The sequence below is a fragment of the Hibiscus syriacus genome, unplaced genomic scaffold (assembly GCF_006381635.1).
Source record: "Hibiscus syriacus cultivar Baekdansim isolate YM2019G1 unplaced genomic scaffold, ASM638163v2 tig00112153_pilon, whole genome shotgun sequence".
In the NCBI taxonomy this organism is placed as follows: domain Eukaryota; kingdom Viridiplantae; phylum Streptophyta; class Magnoliopsida; order Malvales; family Malvaceae; genus Hibiscus; species Hibiscus syriacus.
Window position 1 is genome coordinate 560014 of NW_024063262.1, and position 16995 is coordinate 577008.

Sequence of the window (16995 nt, forward strand, 5' to 3'; positions counted from 1 at the left end):
AATTGTTTCTTACTTCTCCAAGTAGTAAGGTTACCCCAAACAAAAAGTGCAGTGCCACTAGTCTTCTTTTAGTGAGATCACCGACCCAACTAGAGTATGTAAAAATCTTAACAGTTTTGTCTTGTGTCTTCTTAAACATTAAGCCATGTCCTGGTTTTCTTCAAGTACTTGAGAATTCTATTTGTGCTACCATATACTCTTCATAGAATTAGCCATGTGTTGACTTTCACATTTACAGTAATGCTATATCTGGCCTGTCAAGGATAAGTAATTAGTTTCCCACTAATCTTTGAATCTCAAGTTTGTCTCCATTGGTGTATCAACCGGCTTACAACTAAGAAAACCAATTTCTTTAAGTAAATCAAGTACATACTTCTTTTGTTTATCACAAGTCCTTTTGATCTTGCCACATCCATTCCTAGGAAATATCTTAGCTTTCCCAAGTCCTTGGTTTCGAATTCCCTATTTAATAACTTCTTCAAATTATTAATCTCCATCATCTTCAGTAAGAATTATGTCATCCACGTACACAATTAGGATAGATTTTTATTTGTAAGAACCTTGATGAAAAGAGTATGATCGGCGAAGGACTGCTTGTATCTGTTTTTAAGAATGACTTTAGTGAACCTCTCGAACCAAACTCTAGGTGATTGTTTTAACCTCTAAGAGACTTGTTGAGCTTGCAAACCTTGTTGCTACCTTCAACAGACTTTAAGCCAGGTGACAATTTCATATTACTTCTTCCTTTAGCTTGCCATTAAGAAATGCATTTTTTTACATCAAGTTAGTGTAATTGACAATCGCAATTTACAACCAAACTTAAGAGTACTTGAACACTGTTAAGCTTTGCCATAGGTGCAAAAGTTTATGTGAAATCTATCTCATATGTTTGCGTAAAGCCTCTAGCCACTAGTCTAGCTTTGTATTGTTGGATACTACCATTGTAGTTATAATTTACAAAAAAGATCCATTTACAGCAAACAACATTTTTTTCCTTGAGGAAGGTATATAATGGTCAAAGTATCATTTTTTTCTTGTGCACAAATTTCCTCTTCAATAACCCTTCTACATTTTAGATCCTTTAGAGCTTCAGCTATGCTTGTGGGAACTTGTTCTTTATCCAAGGTTGATATAAATGCTTAAAAAGAAGGCATCAATGAATTATAACCAGCAAATTTTCCAATAGGATGCTTGGTCCCCTATCTATATCCTTTTTCAAATAGCAATAGGGTAGTCATCTCGAGTAGGAGAAGTGGACTTACTGATTTATTCTTCCATTTCGGCAGCTGGACCCAAATCCAATTCTCGGCAAGAATCAGATTGCAAAACAACCTCAGGGATATGTTTTTTCCTTGTGTAGACACGAAGTTATTTTGGTTATGTTATTTTTAGAAGACTTTCAATGGGAGTAGGCGTATTTTCAGGAAGGGTGTTTAAAGTAGGTGTTGGTGAATTAGTGATAGGTATTATAGGAGAATCAATGGGAGTAGTCACGTGTGACAAATTGTGGTAAAGGCAAAAATAGTGGCAACTTTGAAGGTTGAGAATGAGGATTAGGAGGAGATACTGATGTGGTTGAAAATCCCTCCATGTCTCCCCTAAATTTCAGCCAAGTGAAATAGGGATCCTGCTCATAAAATGTTATATCCATAGTGGTAAAAAGTCGTTTAGAATGAGGATGATGGTATTTATAACCCTTTTTAAGTGAATAATACCCAATCAATACACATTTTAAAGACTTAGGATCTAACTTGGACTTATTATGAGTAATGTTTTGGATAAAAATAGTATAACCAAAGATTTTAAGTAGCAGAATAGAGGAGATAAGTTTAAAATGGGGAAAGTGTTGAAAAAATATAGATTAAAGTGTTTGAAATTGTAAAACCTTACTAGGCATTCAGTTGATTAAATATGTGGCAGTTAATAAGGCTTCCCCCACAAATATTTGGGAACATTAGTGGTAAATAAGAGAACGAGTAATTCAAGGAGGTGCCTATTTTCTTTCGGCAACTCCGTTTTGCTGTAAGGTTCCAACACAAGAACTAAGTTGAACTATGCCCTTTTCCTTGAAAAAAATCACCTAAAGACCTAACAAAAATTCACTACCATTAGATTTAAAGAGCTGGATTTTAGACCCAAATTGATTGAGAACCCATGTTATAAAATTGGGGAAAACACCAGTAATTTTAGATTTATCTTTCAGCAAATAAGTTCAAGTTATCCTACCTTGATCATCAATGAAAGTGATACTACTTACAATTATCAACATTCTTCACTCGAGAAGGGCCCCAAATATCACTGTGGATCATAGAAAAGGATGAAAAGGTTTGTATGTAGAAGAAAAATAAGATGATTTAGTATATTTGGCAAGAGATCAAAACTTTGCAAAAAAAAAAGAATTTGGCTTTTTATTAATGAATTGAGCAGGACACAATTTTGCAAGGTATTGGAAACTAGGATGGCCTAAACGAAAGTGCCATAACATAGCAGTATCAACTTTTCCTAAAGCGGTGAAATATTTGGAGATTTAGATTTTAGGAGAGGAAGGGAAGATGTAGAGACCATTATGCAAGTTGGCCTTACCAATCATCTTCTTCGAGTTCAGTGCCACAAAGTACAATCAATATCATTAAAAATTGCAAAGTAGTGCAAGTCTATGGAATTTTACTAACAGAAACGAGATTGCAAGCCATATTGGTACAAAGAGAACATTTTTATGTGCAATATGTTCATTGAGAACAACATGTCATTTTCTTCTATTTTGCACAAGGAACCATCAACCGTTTTGACAGCTTTACCAAAGGTTGGGAAAAAATTGCAAAACAAAGCCTTGTTACTAGTCATATGATCCGTAGCACCAGAATCGATGGTCCAATTAAAGTATAATAGGAGGAGAAAAAAATTGTAGCATAAGGGTTACCTTATGGTTCTTTAATGACCAGATTACCCTCATAAGGCCCCTGAAATTTTCCAAACAGTTTTTGAAGTTCAAAAATTTTTTTTAGTGAAGCTAGTGACAGATGTGGCAGCGACTAGGCTTGATTATTATCGCGAGAGTTCTTGGACTTCTAGTCCTGAGGCTTACCATGAAGCTTCCAACACTTCTTCTTGGAGTGGCCAAGCTTTTTGCAATGATCACACCAAGGTCTCCCCCGTTTGGAAGTGGGAGATGATTGATGGGTGAGAAAGGAAGATCCTTTATGAGGGGAATATGATTCATCAGGCAACATCACACACCTTCGGCTTTCTTCCTTCTTGATAATAGAGAAAGCCTCTCGAAATGAGGAAATAGAAGAAATAGCCAGAACCCTGCCGCGAACCTCGTCCAGGTCCATGTTTAAGCCTTGGAGAAATTGAAAAAGCCTTCGTTGAGTGACAATTTGCTGGTAAAAGGTATCATCTCTTGGATCTTCCCAATGTTGTGCATACAAATCTAATTTCTGCCAAAGGGCAATAAGGGTATAGTAAAGAGTGACGGGCATGGTTTCCGGCTTAAGGGTGGCTACTTGATCTTCAATATGATATAATTCAAAAATATTGTCAGTGCTAGAGTATGTTTCGTGGATTGCACTCCAGATTTCAGCAGCTGTGGTGTACAGAAGAAAGTTTCTACTTATTCTCGGGTCATGGAATTAAGGAGACAAGTCATAACCTGACCATTGTCACGCATCCACTTAGCAAAAACAGTTTCAATTGCAGCATGCTTCTTAATTTCACCAGTAACGTAGCCCAATCTTTCTCTGCCCAAGAGAAAAATCTTAACTAATTGGCGACCATTCAAGAAAGTTGTTGCCATTCAATTGTTGGCAGGTGATAGTCAGACCAGATAAATCTGATTGAGCATCAGAAGAAGAAAGATTTTCTGGATTTGAAGTGATCTCCGGAGTAGGAGAAGGAGATATAAGAGAGAAGTCGTGGGCATGGTCTAGGTTGGAAAGAAACCGTAACTTAATCTGATACCAGTAGAAATCTGAGCAATTCTCTGTATTTTCTTATTAATTCAATAGGACGTATTGCATCTTTATATATACAAATTATATCTCTAAATTAGGAAACTCTAAGTTAGGAAATATACTAATCATAGGAGATATGATCTCTTAAAATAAGGAATTATAAAAAAGAATATTTACAGAATCCCTTAACTGAAGAGATGGTAACAACTCATATATTTCTATAATTCCTACATGTTCAACTACCTTTTGTATATAAAGGTGGATTCTGTTCCATCAGCATTTTGGTGGAATGTTTGTTGGTTCATGTCTCGTTGGATGCTGCTAATGTGCGTCTGCACAATGTCAGGGAAGAAAGAGATCACTTCTATGAAGCGAATGATCAGATTGTTGCCCATTTGAAAACAAAGGTGGTGATATTTTCTTTCCTAGTTTCTATATTGTTTAATAAAGCTGTAAGGTCTATAAGTTACTACACCTTGATCTTACGGTTCAAATATATAAAGAAATGTTTCTGATATGTTAACAGGAAGATGAATTGTCAAAATCGGTTTCTACATGTAAAGTAGAAGCAGAAGTTCTCCATACATGGATTAATTTCTTGGAAGATACTTGGCATCTCCAGTCATCGTATGCAGAAATTAAGAACAAGCAAGTCGTGTATGGAATCTAACATTTCTTTCTTCATTGAGTACATAAATTATGTTTCTTGTAATCCTCCTTCATTGAATGCTTTCCGAATTTTCTGCATTGAAGAAAGTTAGTACTCTGAATTCTGCTCTTAATCCTCTAAATTTCGTGCTTAATACTGGCCTTTTTATCATTTTGGTTGATACTTGTTTGCATTTTCCAGTGAGGTATTGGAGCAACATGAGGACCATTTTGTGAACTTTGACATTACTCTTCTGTCTGCTTACAAGGTATGCAATAAATTCTGTTGGAAAAAAATACTTTGAGAACCCTAGTGATGGTTAGCTCTCTCTCGCTTATGCATTGCTTTTGGAACTTTTGTACTCTTTTGCAGAAAGAGCTGGGCTCTTCTATTAGCCATACCAATAAATTTGCAGAAAACCTGAAGAAATTGAGTGAGAGGTAATCTGTAATTTTTTTGAAAATTTTATTCTGGCCTATATTATGGTAAATTCTGATCCTTCTTTTTCCTTGGGGGGAAAAACAGATCAAAGATTACATCTAGCAGAAGAAATGATGATTCCAAAGAATTGAACCTGAGGAAACATCTCGAGGAGGAATATTCTGTTTATGAAGACAAGGTAAATATTACTTTTAATTCTTCAAACATGTTGAGACAGATATTTTTTATCATGTCTTGATTTGTTATTATCCAGCATTATGCTCCACTGACGCAGATTAGGCCCTCTGTCCAGCCATATATTTTTTCCGTCTGATTTTTCTTCTTTCAGCTAATTTTTCAGTGCTGAAAACATATAGTTTATTTTCAGTCGTTTTACTAGTTTTAAGCATCTTTTAGTTTAGTACCTGGTGTTTTATTAATTCCACATTTAAGCTAAGATTTGTGAATCTAGAAGCTATAGCTGCATACTTATTTAGTTGTTGGTCTTTAAAAATTGGTCCTGCTGGTTCATTGTTCCAGATTATAACCATCTTCAATGTGGTGAATAACTTGAAAGGGCAGTTTAATGCTAAGCATGGGACTTCAAGGTGAGATAAACACTTTCAGTGCAATCCTTGCCTTTTTCCGATTTGTGGGAAATTAATTTTTTAAGCCTGTCTCCCTCTTAAATAGGAAAGATGATCCAAAGGTTAAAGAGCTATTTGATGATATCGAGAAGTTGAGAGCAGAATTTGAAACCATTGAAAGGTCACTTTTAGAAATTGGGACTCCAAAGGTTGATAGTCTCGATGAGAAGCCACAGGAAACTTTATCTCCACACGCACCTCTGGAATCAGCACAACCTGAACCTGAGACAAAAGGGACTCCACAAAATGCATCAGGTGCTAGACGCTGCAGCCGAACTAGCAAAAGTCAGGAGTCGGAGTTTGGGAAGGTTACTCAAGACTATACGTCGGAGGAGATAGGTGAGTGGGAGTTTGATGAACATGAAAGGGAGTTGATTTCTGGTGATTCTGCATCAGGTAAATAGATCAGATAAATTATGCTCAAGGAAACTATAATTACATGTATCAATTATCAACTACCTACCAGCCAGAGCTGCACTTTTGAAAGAAGCTTTCACTGTAATTTCTGTAAGATTGGATGGGGTTTCAATTTGTTGATTCTTCTGTAAATACCTTCAACCTGTAATATGGAATTTATAGAACACGTGAATCAGTATCGTTTTGCGGAATATTTCTTCAGCCTTAAGAATTTGCAGATGTGATACGTGGAAATGGGTCAGGAAACGGCTGGATGAAGCAAGAGGCAGTGGTGAACTCCATGAAAACAATATTACCTACATTGAAAAAATGGTTTCCAGTTACAGAAATTTGAATTTTACATTTTCATCAGTAGAATAACATCATTTTGCAGGGAAGCCTCCGCAGCTTTCGACAACAGGGAGCGAAAAGCCAGCGGAATGGGAGCTTCTCACCATCAAAATCTTTTATACAAGGCAGGTCCTTATGACTTGGTCAAATGTTTCTTTCTTGCTGTTGTATTGGTTACACTGTTGTAGCGTGTTTTTCTTAACTTTTGCTAGTGCTGGTGGGATGCTCGGCAATCGTATCCCTCCGGCCGAGCTCGAAGCGGGATTTACTTCGTCAATCTCTACCCAAGAACAGGAGTTATCAACCTTCATAATCTATTCCAAAAGTAAGGGTCAGGAATGACTCGAACCTCATTCTTCTGCAGTTGATGTTACGGATCAGCCTCACTCTTCAGGCCAGCAGCCTTGCCCAGCATCTTCTGCCTATTGTCAGTCTGTTCAGCTGACCTCAGAGGATTCCAGTCACCCGGCACAGCATGTTTATTCTCGGCGGCGTGCCAGGCAATGGTGTCCCTCTGGTCGAGCTCGAACAGGGCTCTACTAGTACGTTGTCAATTCCTACCCAAATCTAAGAGTTCCCCTGATAATCCCTTCTTAGAGTTCGTGTCCAAAACATAGCAGCTGTGTTGTTACTGTTGCAGAGTAATGTTATCCCTAGCTTAAAGAGGGACCTACCTTGTCAATGCCTAGCACCCCTGGAATCATCATTTTATTTGCGGGGTTCAGTCAGACTAATATGTTTGTGGTTATCTTTTGCTCATACCTGACAGTTGATAAACAATCATTATTTGCGATTTTGGTTTTCTTGCCATCAATTTTCATTAGGGTAAATTTCAAATTTATTTCTTAAATTATCACTTTTATTCTAGTTTAGTATCTAGACTTAATTTTTTTTCCAGAATTATGCCTAATGTTCATTTTAAGTTTCAATTCGTACTCGTTTTTAAAAATTTAATGGTAACGATGACGTGAAATTTACATTACAAGACATGTGAAATATCTAAAAAGAAAAATATTTCCACCTCATTGCTTCCGCTAAGATTTTAACAACAGAATATCAAATTAAAACTTAAACTAAAAGTTAGATATTATTTTTAAAAAAATAAAATTTATATATTAAAATGAAATAAAAGTGATAATTTAGATATTGAACATGTAATTTATCCTATATTATTGTATCTACATGGCAGCAGCACCCTAGTCTAGGTACTGTCGGAATCGTGGTTATGTAGGGTAGGTCATTAGGAGTAATACATCTATTGTATCACTTTTTCGGGACATAAATAGTTGTGGTCACATCCTATTTCGATTATTATTGTGATTTCGTTTCTTTTCATCATTGATGTCAATGGTATAGATACAATAGTTTGGTGATGAAAGTTTTATACTAAAATAATGGGGAAAAAAAGAGAGATATCTCTTCGGAATAAAATGATCAAATAAAGTGAGTTTTATTAATTGAGCACTGACTGTATATTGTCTCATTTTATGTGATTTTAAATTTTAATATTTATCTTGAAAAAGTAATATTTTTTATTTAATTAAAATAAAGAATATCAAATAATTGTATTTTTATATTAAAAAATAACTAAACAATGGAAATAATATCTTTTATTTCAAATAATAAGTCAATTATTTTTTAATATATGTATATTAATGAAATAACAACCCACAAATATAATTTAGGGGTGTTCAATATTGATTTAGCTTAGACAGTCGGTTAATCATTATAACGGTGACTAAATTTTACTAACCATAACTTTTTTTTTATTAATATGAGGTAAGTACAAGGTAATATCTGTTCATATATAATTTTCAATCTTTTAACATTTAATGCTCACACTCTTACATTTATGGTACTCGAACCCAAATCCTCAATGAATAATAAAATAAGTTAGGGAGATTAAAAAGTTAGTATATGTTCTAAATACTTTCAACTATTTGGCATTGAACATTCAATCACGCTGCTGCAGTCGCTGGTGTTCGAACCCATAACCACTAGGAATAACAAAATAATATTTGTTCTAAAATTCTCACACCAATTTATAATTGTTACGTTAATTCTTAAAATTATAAAATTCCATATCACACCAAATTTATAAAATTATTTATCAAATAATATCTTATCAATAAAATTACATTAAAATTTAATCAAATACTATTAATTAAAATATTAAAATTTGGATTAATATCTCACGTCCAATATTGCTGAGTGGTTAATAGTGGGAAGTGCATTTGAGGGAGGAAAAATAGAAAGAAAAAAAAAACAAAGCAATTGATAAGAGTTTTCCATCCACATATTCCTATCTTTATTCCCTCCCACCATCAAGTGTCGGATCATTGTTTCCTTTTCGACAACTCACACTCTTTCATCGTCTTATACTTTTCAATTATTTCATATCATTTCAGAATTAGGAGAAAAAAACCCTAAAAAAGACAACTATTAATATGGATACTTGTACTGAACCTGAAGATTAATATAATTAATGCGTATAATTATTATTTTAATAGTCTAGTCTATTACAAAATAATATATATTTAAAAATTTTTAATTTATTAACAATGTATACAAACCTTACAAATACAATTATTCGAATAAAAAATCTCTGGGAATAACAACAATTTATTTTTCTATTAAAAACACTTGATTGATTCAATGATTAAATTATTTTAAAATAATATTTGACAAGGTAAGATATAAATTTTACTCTTTGTAATCTTTTCTGGTATCTATTCACTTAAATATCAAAGCTCATTTTGAACCTAAACTCAAATGAATTAAAATAACGACTACTATGATAAAATAAAATTACTTATTAATTTTTAGAGATTTGAATATTATTATTGTATTTATATATCTACACTATATTTAAAAATCTGATTAAGTTTAATATTGTCGTTAATCGGTCACAACACAATTAGAAATTATATTTTAAGGGTTTTGTATATATTATTTTATTGATGTTTTTTTTAATTCTTTTATATAATTTTAAATAAAATAAATTAGAAAAAAATACTCTTTAAGAATTGAATATGAGGATAACAAATTTAAATAAAATAATTTACTACTCAACATAAATTTGATCTACAAGCTTGGTGGTATTGACAAGCGTGTGATTGAGAGGTTCGAAAAGGAGGCTGCTGAGATGAACAAAAGGTCATTCAAGTATGCCTGGGTGCTTGACAAGCTCAAGGCTGAGCGCGAACGTGGTATTACCATTGATATTGCCTTGTGGAAGTTTGAGACCACCAAGTACTACTGCACTGTCATTGATGCCCCTGGACACCGTGACTTTATCAAGAACATGATTACTGGTACCTCACAGGCTGACTGTGCTGTTCTCATTATCGACTCAACCACTGGTGGTTTTGAAGCTGGTATCTCTAAGGATGGCCAGACCCGTGAGCATGCTTTGCTTGCGTTTACCCTTGGTGTCAAGCAGATGATTTGCTGCTGCAACAAGATGGATGCCACAACCCCCAAGTATTCCAAGGCAAGGTATGATGAAATTGTGAAGGAAGTCTCTTCATATCGGTACAACCCTGAGAAGATCCCATTTGTCCCAATCTCTGGTTTTGAGGGTGATAACATGATTGAGAGGTCTACTAACCTTGACTGGTACAAGGGTCCCACTTTGCTCGATGCTCTTGACCAGATCAATGAGCCCAAGAGGCCTTCTGACAAGCCACACAGGCTCCCACTTCAGGACGTCTACAAGATTGGTCGTATTGGAACTGTCCCTGTTGGTCGTGTTGAGACCGGTGTCCTTAAACCCGGTATGGTTGTGACCTTTGGTCCCACTGGTCTGACCACTGAAGTTAAATCTGTTGAGAAGATGAAAATTCAATGAATAACCTCTGATAACATTCATTAAGCTCATTATTAATTACGTTACAACTAGTTTATATAGAAGCTGTAACTTAGTGTATTTAACCTCTACAATAAACTCATAACAAAATCTAATATTTCTTAACAGCTATAACAACTCACTCTCACACACAATGCTCACATCAGCAGCACATACACACGTTACTGCATATTCTAGAATGCAGTCATGTATTCCAGAATATATTCTAATAATTTAAGAGTAATTATGTATTTTTTTATATTATTATTAAATTTCTGATTTGAGTTGATTTCGTCTATTAATAGATTATCGATTTATATAAAAATTATTAAATATTAATATTTTATTTAAATAATAATTAATATAATCTTTTTATACTTTTATATATTATTTAAATAAAACATTTAAAATTTAGTTGTCTAAATATCAAACCAATGTTTAATACAATTTATCCATAATATATTTAGTACTCAATCTATAATATTATTATTATATTATTATTTTTAAGAAAATATCATAAACATAAAATGTTTTTTCAACCAGAACTTTGGTGTGATAATCTAATTATTATTTTTATTAATCTGGGATAAATATAAGGTAGTATATGTTAAAAGATAAATTTTAATTTTTTGTCACTAAACGCTCACACCCTTAATATATATGGTGCTCAAATACAAATCATTAAGAAATAACAATAATTTCTTTACCACAAATCCACTTGATTCGTGCGATAATCTAATTTTTAAACGTTGTTCACATAATTAATAAATTTAATATAAATTAATTATCTTATTATTTGAAATTATTTAATAAATAGATTTTAGCAATATAGTTTTATATAAATCGAGGATTTAAGAAATGCCCTTTCAAAAGGAAAAAAATGCACAACTGTCCAATAACATCAATTTTAAGGAGACAAGGAGAGAGAGAAAAAGTAAATAAAAGCCCTGGAATTGAGTAAAAAAGTTATAACAAGTGAAAATAAAATGAAAAGTGAACCGTAGGAAAAGGGAACTTTGTATACCATACTATAATGCTTTTGTTTTATCAACTATATTCTAAAGCCACACAGAATATATAAATGAATGAAAAAGACAAAAAAATATCATTAAAATTTCATACCATTGCCTCTAAGCTTCCGAAAAATGGCGGATAACCTTGAAGACGACAATGAATACATTGACATGGAGCTCTCTTCGCATTATTCAAACTCCGTAAGTACGAGGGAGTTTGAATTCCAAATGTCTTCAGTTTCCATGGAAAGAGAGCCCACCAATTCCCCAGCCGATGACATTTTCTACAAGGGCAAACTCCTTCCTCTTCACCTTACTCTTCGCCTTGAAATGGTTCGAAAGTTGCTGCAAAACTCCATTAATGAAGGCGAAGCTTATACCACCACTCCATTAATGAAGCCTTCAACTGATGTTGTTATTAGAAGCATTGGTGAAATTGACCCCAAGAGAACTTGGACCCAAAGGCTCAAGTTCATCAAGCAATCATCCCTTGGCTCAATGCTGAAGGGTTATTCTAGGGTTTATTTCAGATCTTTGTTTGGTAATGAATCCACAAAGAAAACCCCATTGGAGCATGTTCAAATTCATCAAGACAATGGAAATCGCCATAGAAGATCGTTTTCTGTGGCCATCAAACGGCAGTCATCTCCGTCATCATCATCATCTTCGAGCTCGAATGCTTCAAATGGATATTAACATTTGCAGTTTCTTAAACGAAGCGACAGTGTGAATGCAGACATGGAGAGCCCCATTGAAGGGGCCATTGCAGATTGCAAGAAATCTCAGCAGTGGATTAGATCAAGAATAACTATGAGTGAAATTGAGTTTTATTTGATTTCCAGCTCTGACATTGCAGCTGGTGAAGAACATCAAGAGAGGCACCACATTTGTAGGGGCTGAAAGTAGTGAGAAAAACATGCATGAATCATCATATACAATTTTTTCTTATTTATGGTGTATAGAGATTCTCTTTGAATTCCTTAGCAAAATTTGAACAACCTGGGAAATTATATTCAACTTTTAATTGGTTAGAGTTGATCAAACACATTTGTTCGGTATGGATATATTCATTTTTCAGAAAGGTTTATTTTCATGTCCAGAATATTATATTTCTATATTAGTTTGAATATACGTGAAAGATTTTTCCATCTCCTCTGGATATCCTCCAGAGGTCGTACCACTGCGGCCATTCCTTCCTCTATTGAGCCTTACGGCTTTTGGAGCTCCATATCTTACATTACTTTAACGTGATCATTGATAAACTCACATGATTTACAATCTACTAGATAACAACTAGATCTATTTGTAACAAAATGAATTTTTGAGTCAAAACACATGAGGGTTGACCCGAGAGGACAAGAGACCATGTGAGAGTGTGTTTGAAACAGTTAGAAGAAAAGTGGGCCTAATCAGGTGAGATTTGGGCACGAATGATCATAGAAAGGATATTTTTGAGTTGAGACAAAATGAGGATGGACCAAATCAATAACTAACCCAATAATAAAAGAAGGCTGATTTTTCATTGATTTTCTTGTACCCCGGGGAAAAACAAGGGGAAAAACAAAGGCTTTCTGCACCCCTTCTTCATCTTTCCCCTTCTCATTATTTGCTCATTCTTCCATGAGCCAAAGGCCCGTAACTCACAGGTGATTGGTCATTTTTTTGAGAGATTTGGGTTCAAAGAAGGTGAGATTAAGCCCCTAGTCATCCAAGAGCTTCAAAATGAGCTCTACATCTTCCATGGAAGATTGTGTAGAGCAAGCTTGGGGTTTTGGAGAGGTTTTGAGTTCATGGCTAAAACAAGTTGATTTGACTTCATTTTTTGCATCATAAGTTTATTTCCACACTCCTTCTAAGCTATTGTTTATGTTAGTAGTATGTTTTACTCATCGGAGAAAAGACTGATGCAAAATGAGGCGTTAACACTGACTAGAAAATGTTAAAGAAAATAAAAAAAACATAACAATAATCGTGTTGTGGTGATCAATACTTTAAAAACAAATTCAGCTTGATATGTTTAACCACTACAATTGACGAATGCCCCTTGAGTATAAAATTGTCTCTCCAAAATTCGTACACCCAAAAAATGGGATGGATTGTAATGGTACTGATCTTCTCTAAAAACTCAAAATTTTACTCATAAAAGATTATGAAAACAGTAAGAGGAATGAGAGTGTTCTAAAGCAAATGTTATTTGCTTACGATCAAATCAAATGAGAAGAATTACCCAGTATTTACAAGTTGAATAGTGAGAGCAAAAAGTCATTCAATTAAACAACATTAAAATACTATTTAAAATAATATTAAACAACATTAAAAATGCTTTAATTCTAAGGATTAACAACACCTTCTAGTGCAAGAGGGGAGGAGAAAGTGAGTGTTAACTAAGTAAAGGAGCTTTATTTCGGCTTTTGGACATCAAGGTAGTACACTTTTAGCTTTGAAATGCTTCTTGGGCTTTATAATAGTGATGCTTTTCTTGATGGTTTATGCAAGTTGAGTTTAAAGTGGTTTTTGAGTGATTCTCGAGCTTGAAATAGTCATTGCTTGTCTTTTGTATCAATATTATTCTTCAGGTATCAATATTGTATGAACATGAGTAGAAATAAGGGCAAAAAGAATTAAAAGTTCGATACTTATGTTAGAGGTATCAACATTGTTCATTAGGTATCGATACTAAAGGTAGGGTATTAATACTATCAACAAAGTTAGAATTCCAGTCTGTCATTTTAGTATCGATACTACCTAAGAATATTGATACCCTAAGGTTGTGTATCGATATCCTAAGTTTGAATTCTAAAATGAACATGTTATTGAGGGATGATTCCTAATAAAATATTAAGCCTAAAGAGAGGCCTAAATGTGCTAATATGACCAAAATACTGTCCAGAATGATAAATTACCAAGATACCCTTATACGGGTAAAAATTATGAAAATACCTATATATAGGCAAAATTATGAAAATGTCCGTAAGTACATCAATAAAAAAAGAAAAAAGTACAATTAAAATATATGTAACACCCTAAACTCGATGGGAAATCTCTATCGAGTTTAGTGAGGTCCCGGTTTTGAAAAACATCATAGACCTCTAAGGAAGTTGGGAGGAGCCATTACCGTTAGTAGAGTTTGCCTACAATAACAATAATCAGTTGAGAATTCAGATGGCTACATATGAAGCCTTGTATGGTCGAAAGAATATGACTCCATTTTGTTGGACAGAGCTCAGTGACGGTAAGATAATGGGTCTAAATTTGATCAAAGAAACCAAAGAGAAGGTTCGATTAATCCAAGGTCAGTTGAGGGAAGCTTTCGATAGATAGAGGTCATATGTGGACTTAAAGCGTAAGGATATAGAGTTTGTGACAGGGGACCAATCCATTTTTGGGATATTTGAGCCTTAGGAAACCCTCTTAACATCTTTTATATGCTCTCAATCAACTTAGTAACTCATGTGATTGATTTTTTCTAGTGAGAGAAGTTGAAAAAAACTCTAAAAGCAAGGGGAAAGAAAAGCTAGCACTTGGTTGAGACTTGAGTGTTCCCAACAGCTTACAATTCAAGGTAACACATTTCTAACTCATCAATACCTCTTGTAGATCACTAGATGTGTTTGGATGGTTTGTATAAGTTTATGAAGCATGTAAGAGCATTCATGATAGATTTAAATTTATGATGTTATACACAATATACATGTCATATTATGACCCGTATTAGCTTACATAAGACTTAAATAATGTTTAAGGGACTTACAAGGACTTATGGGTGAAGTTGGTTGTCACTTTACGTGTTTAAACAAAGCATTTTTAGTTTGGGTATCAGTACTGGATGAGCAGTACCGACACTATTCTTCAAATACAAAAAACAAGGGTTTTGGCTAGTGGTATCGATACCCTATTCATATAGAATCAATACTTTACATTGGTATCGATACCTAAGGGTAAATTATTGGTACCATATTTATATTATAGATTCCAGAAACCAATTATGGTGTCCGTACTAAGGGAGTATCGATACTATATAAAGCATAAGTATCAATACCTTATGTAAGGGTATCGATACTAATTTTAGTTTCCAAAAACATCAAACCTAAATTTAGTATTGATACCTTAAAATAATAGTATCGATACTCTAAATAGGGGTATCAATACTACAAGACTTTCTCATAACCTAGTAGCTAGTTTTAGTATCAGTGTCAAAGGTGGGTATCGATACTAAAGGGTTAGTACTAATACTAAAGGGCTTAGTATCAGTACCATCATCCAAAATTGGGCAAGAAACCCAAATTGGATCCAAGAGTTTGAGAAAGGGTCTACAACCATGAGAACTCGTTTAATAAAAATACAAGTGAGAACATATAATGCATACAGTAACAACTAAAAATGATATGATTTATGATATCATAAATTTAGATATTATTTAGTGCTCGGGAAACAGTAATGACACCTAAGTTACTCTAGTAGTATGACGATCATCTTGTATGATTAGATTACTCAAAAATATCTGTAACACCTATATACGTATACATTTTGTATATTAATACAAATGTCACATAACTTTAAAACTGTTTACTCATTTTGAAAATAACCTTTAAAATTTTGTTGAAAACTTAATACCACATAAATAAACATAATACATAAGTATTCATTATGACCTATTACAAAATATTTTGTTATATTTAATTACATGCCAAACAAGTTTCCAAAATGATTTCTATTGTCCTAATGTTACTGGTGAGTCAACCTTAGTGGATGATATTTGTTGCTACGACTGTACTTCTTACTTGATTATTCTTTGTTGTTACCTACGCGTGGAAATACACACATTAAGTATATCTTAGTGAGTCATAATATAGTAAATAAACCCTTATGTATACATAAATATTTTATTCACAATTATTATAATCATTTGTCATGATTCTTTCTTTTCATTTGTAACCTCCATTCATGTTTATAATACACCATTATGCACTTTAAATTATAATATATTTTTTTGTTGATAATGTATCCATATGCATTTCAACTATTGTATACTCTTCTATTGATACTGTACCCATATACATTTCAACTATAGTATACTTTTCTGTTGATAATGTACCCATATACATTTCAACTATGGCATCCTTCCATACCGATAATGCACCTATATACATTATTATTTTCATTCGTTTTAGAGCAATTCATACTCTAAACTCATTCACAATATCATTTCTATGTATTCAATAAAACATAGTAATTATGGTAAAAACATACATTAACATTTAAATAATTCATATTGAATAATTTCTAATCATTTTCATCTAGATTGCATACAAGAAATGTACTCACCTGACTTTCCTTGATAAGTGTCTAAAAAGTAAGGATGATTACTCCGGGAATTTGCCCAGATTGCATACAAGAAATGTACTCACCTGACTTTCCTTGATAAGTGTCTAAAAAGTAAGGATGATTACTCCGGGAATTTGCCCTTTCCCTTAGTTTTGCTTGTCTCGAGAGTTTCGTTCTGATCTATTCAAGCATCCATTAAACATGTGTCATACTCAATGTTAGTATATTTCCTAACCATTATAAGTAAAACATATTCAAAAGAATATATTATTAACTTTCTATATCATTATCAGCCTATTTTTAACATTTCTGGTTCCAAAGTATCGATTCTACTACCCTAGTACCGATACTTCTACACTAGGGTACCGATACCCCTTCCTGGTATTGATACCAA

General features: G+C 33.6%; 3 protein-coding genes across 3 annotated transcripts in view; all 3 read left to right on the forward strand.

Annotated features, from left to right (window-relative positions):
* Window positions 1–6218, forward strand: part of LOC120175006 — a 37744-nt gene extending 31526 nt beyond the window's left edge. Inside the window, exons 2-8 of the mRNA XM_039181713.1 lie at window positions 4250–4360; window positions 4480–4610; window positions 4804–4870; window positions 4975–5042; window positions 5128–5221; window positions 5563–5630; window positions 5716–6218. Coding sequence (XP_039037644.1) covers window positions 4250–4360; window positions 4480–4610; window positions 4804–4870; window positions 4975–5042; window positions 5128–5221; window positions 5563–5630; window positions 5716–6073 — 897 coding nt within the window. The 3' untranslated portion in view covers window positions 6074–6218. The remainder of the gene's footprint in view (window positions 1–4249; window positions 4361–4479; window positions 4611–4803; window positions 4871–4974; window positions 5043–5127; window positions 5222–5562; window positions 5631–5715) is intronic.
* Window positions 6219–9495: 3277 nt separating this feature from the next.
* Window positions 9496–10266, forward strand: LOC120175007 (elongation factor 1-alpha-like; the record flags this gene model as incomplete). Its single annotated transcript, XM_039181714.1, has 1 exon — window positions 9496–10266. A coding segment is annotated over one exon (771 nt), but the record flags the coding sequence as incomplete, so codon positions are not given.
* A 1142-nt stretch (window positions 10267–11408) lies between these two features.
* On the forward strand, window positions 11409–11972 carry LOC120175008 (probable membrane-associated kinase regulator 4). Its single transcript, XM_039181715.1, has one exon. The coding sequence runs from the start codon at window positions 11409–11411 to the stop codon at window positions 11970–11972; it is 564 nt and encodes a 187-aa protein (XP_039037646.1).
* The last annotated feature ends 5023 nt before the right edge of the window (window positions 11973–16995 follow it).

Bases quoted from the DNA above. Each gene is read 5' to 3' on its own strand.
- LOC120175008 (XM_039181715.1), top strand. From the start codon at position 11,409: ATGGCGGATAACCTTGAAGACGACAATGAATACATTGACATGGAGCTC.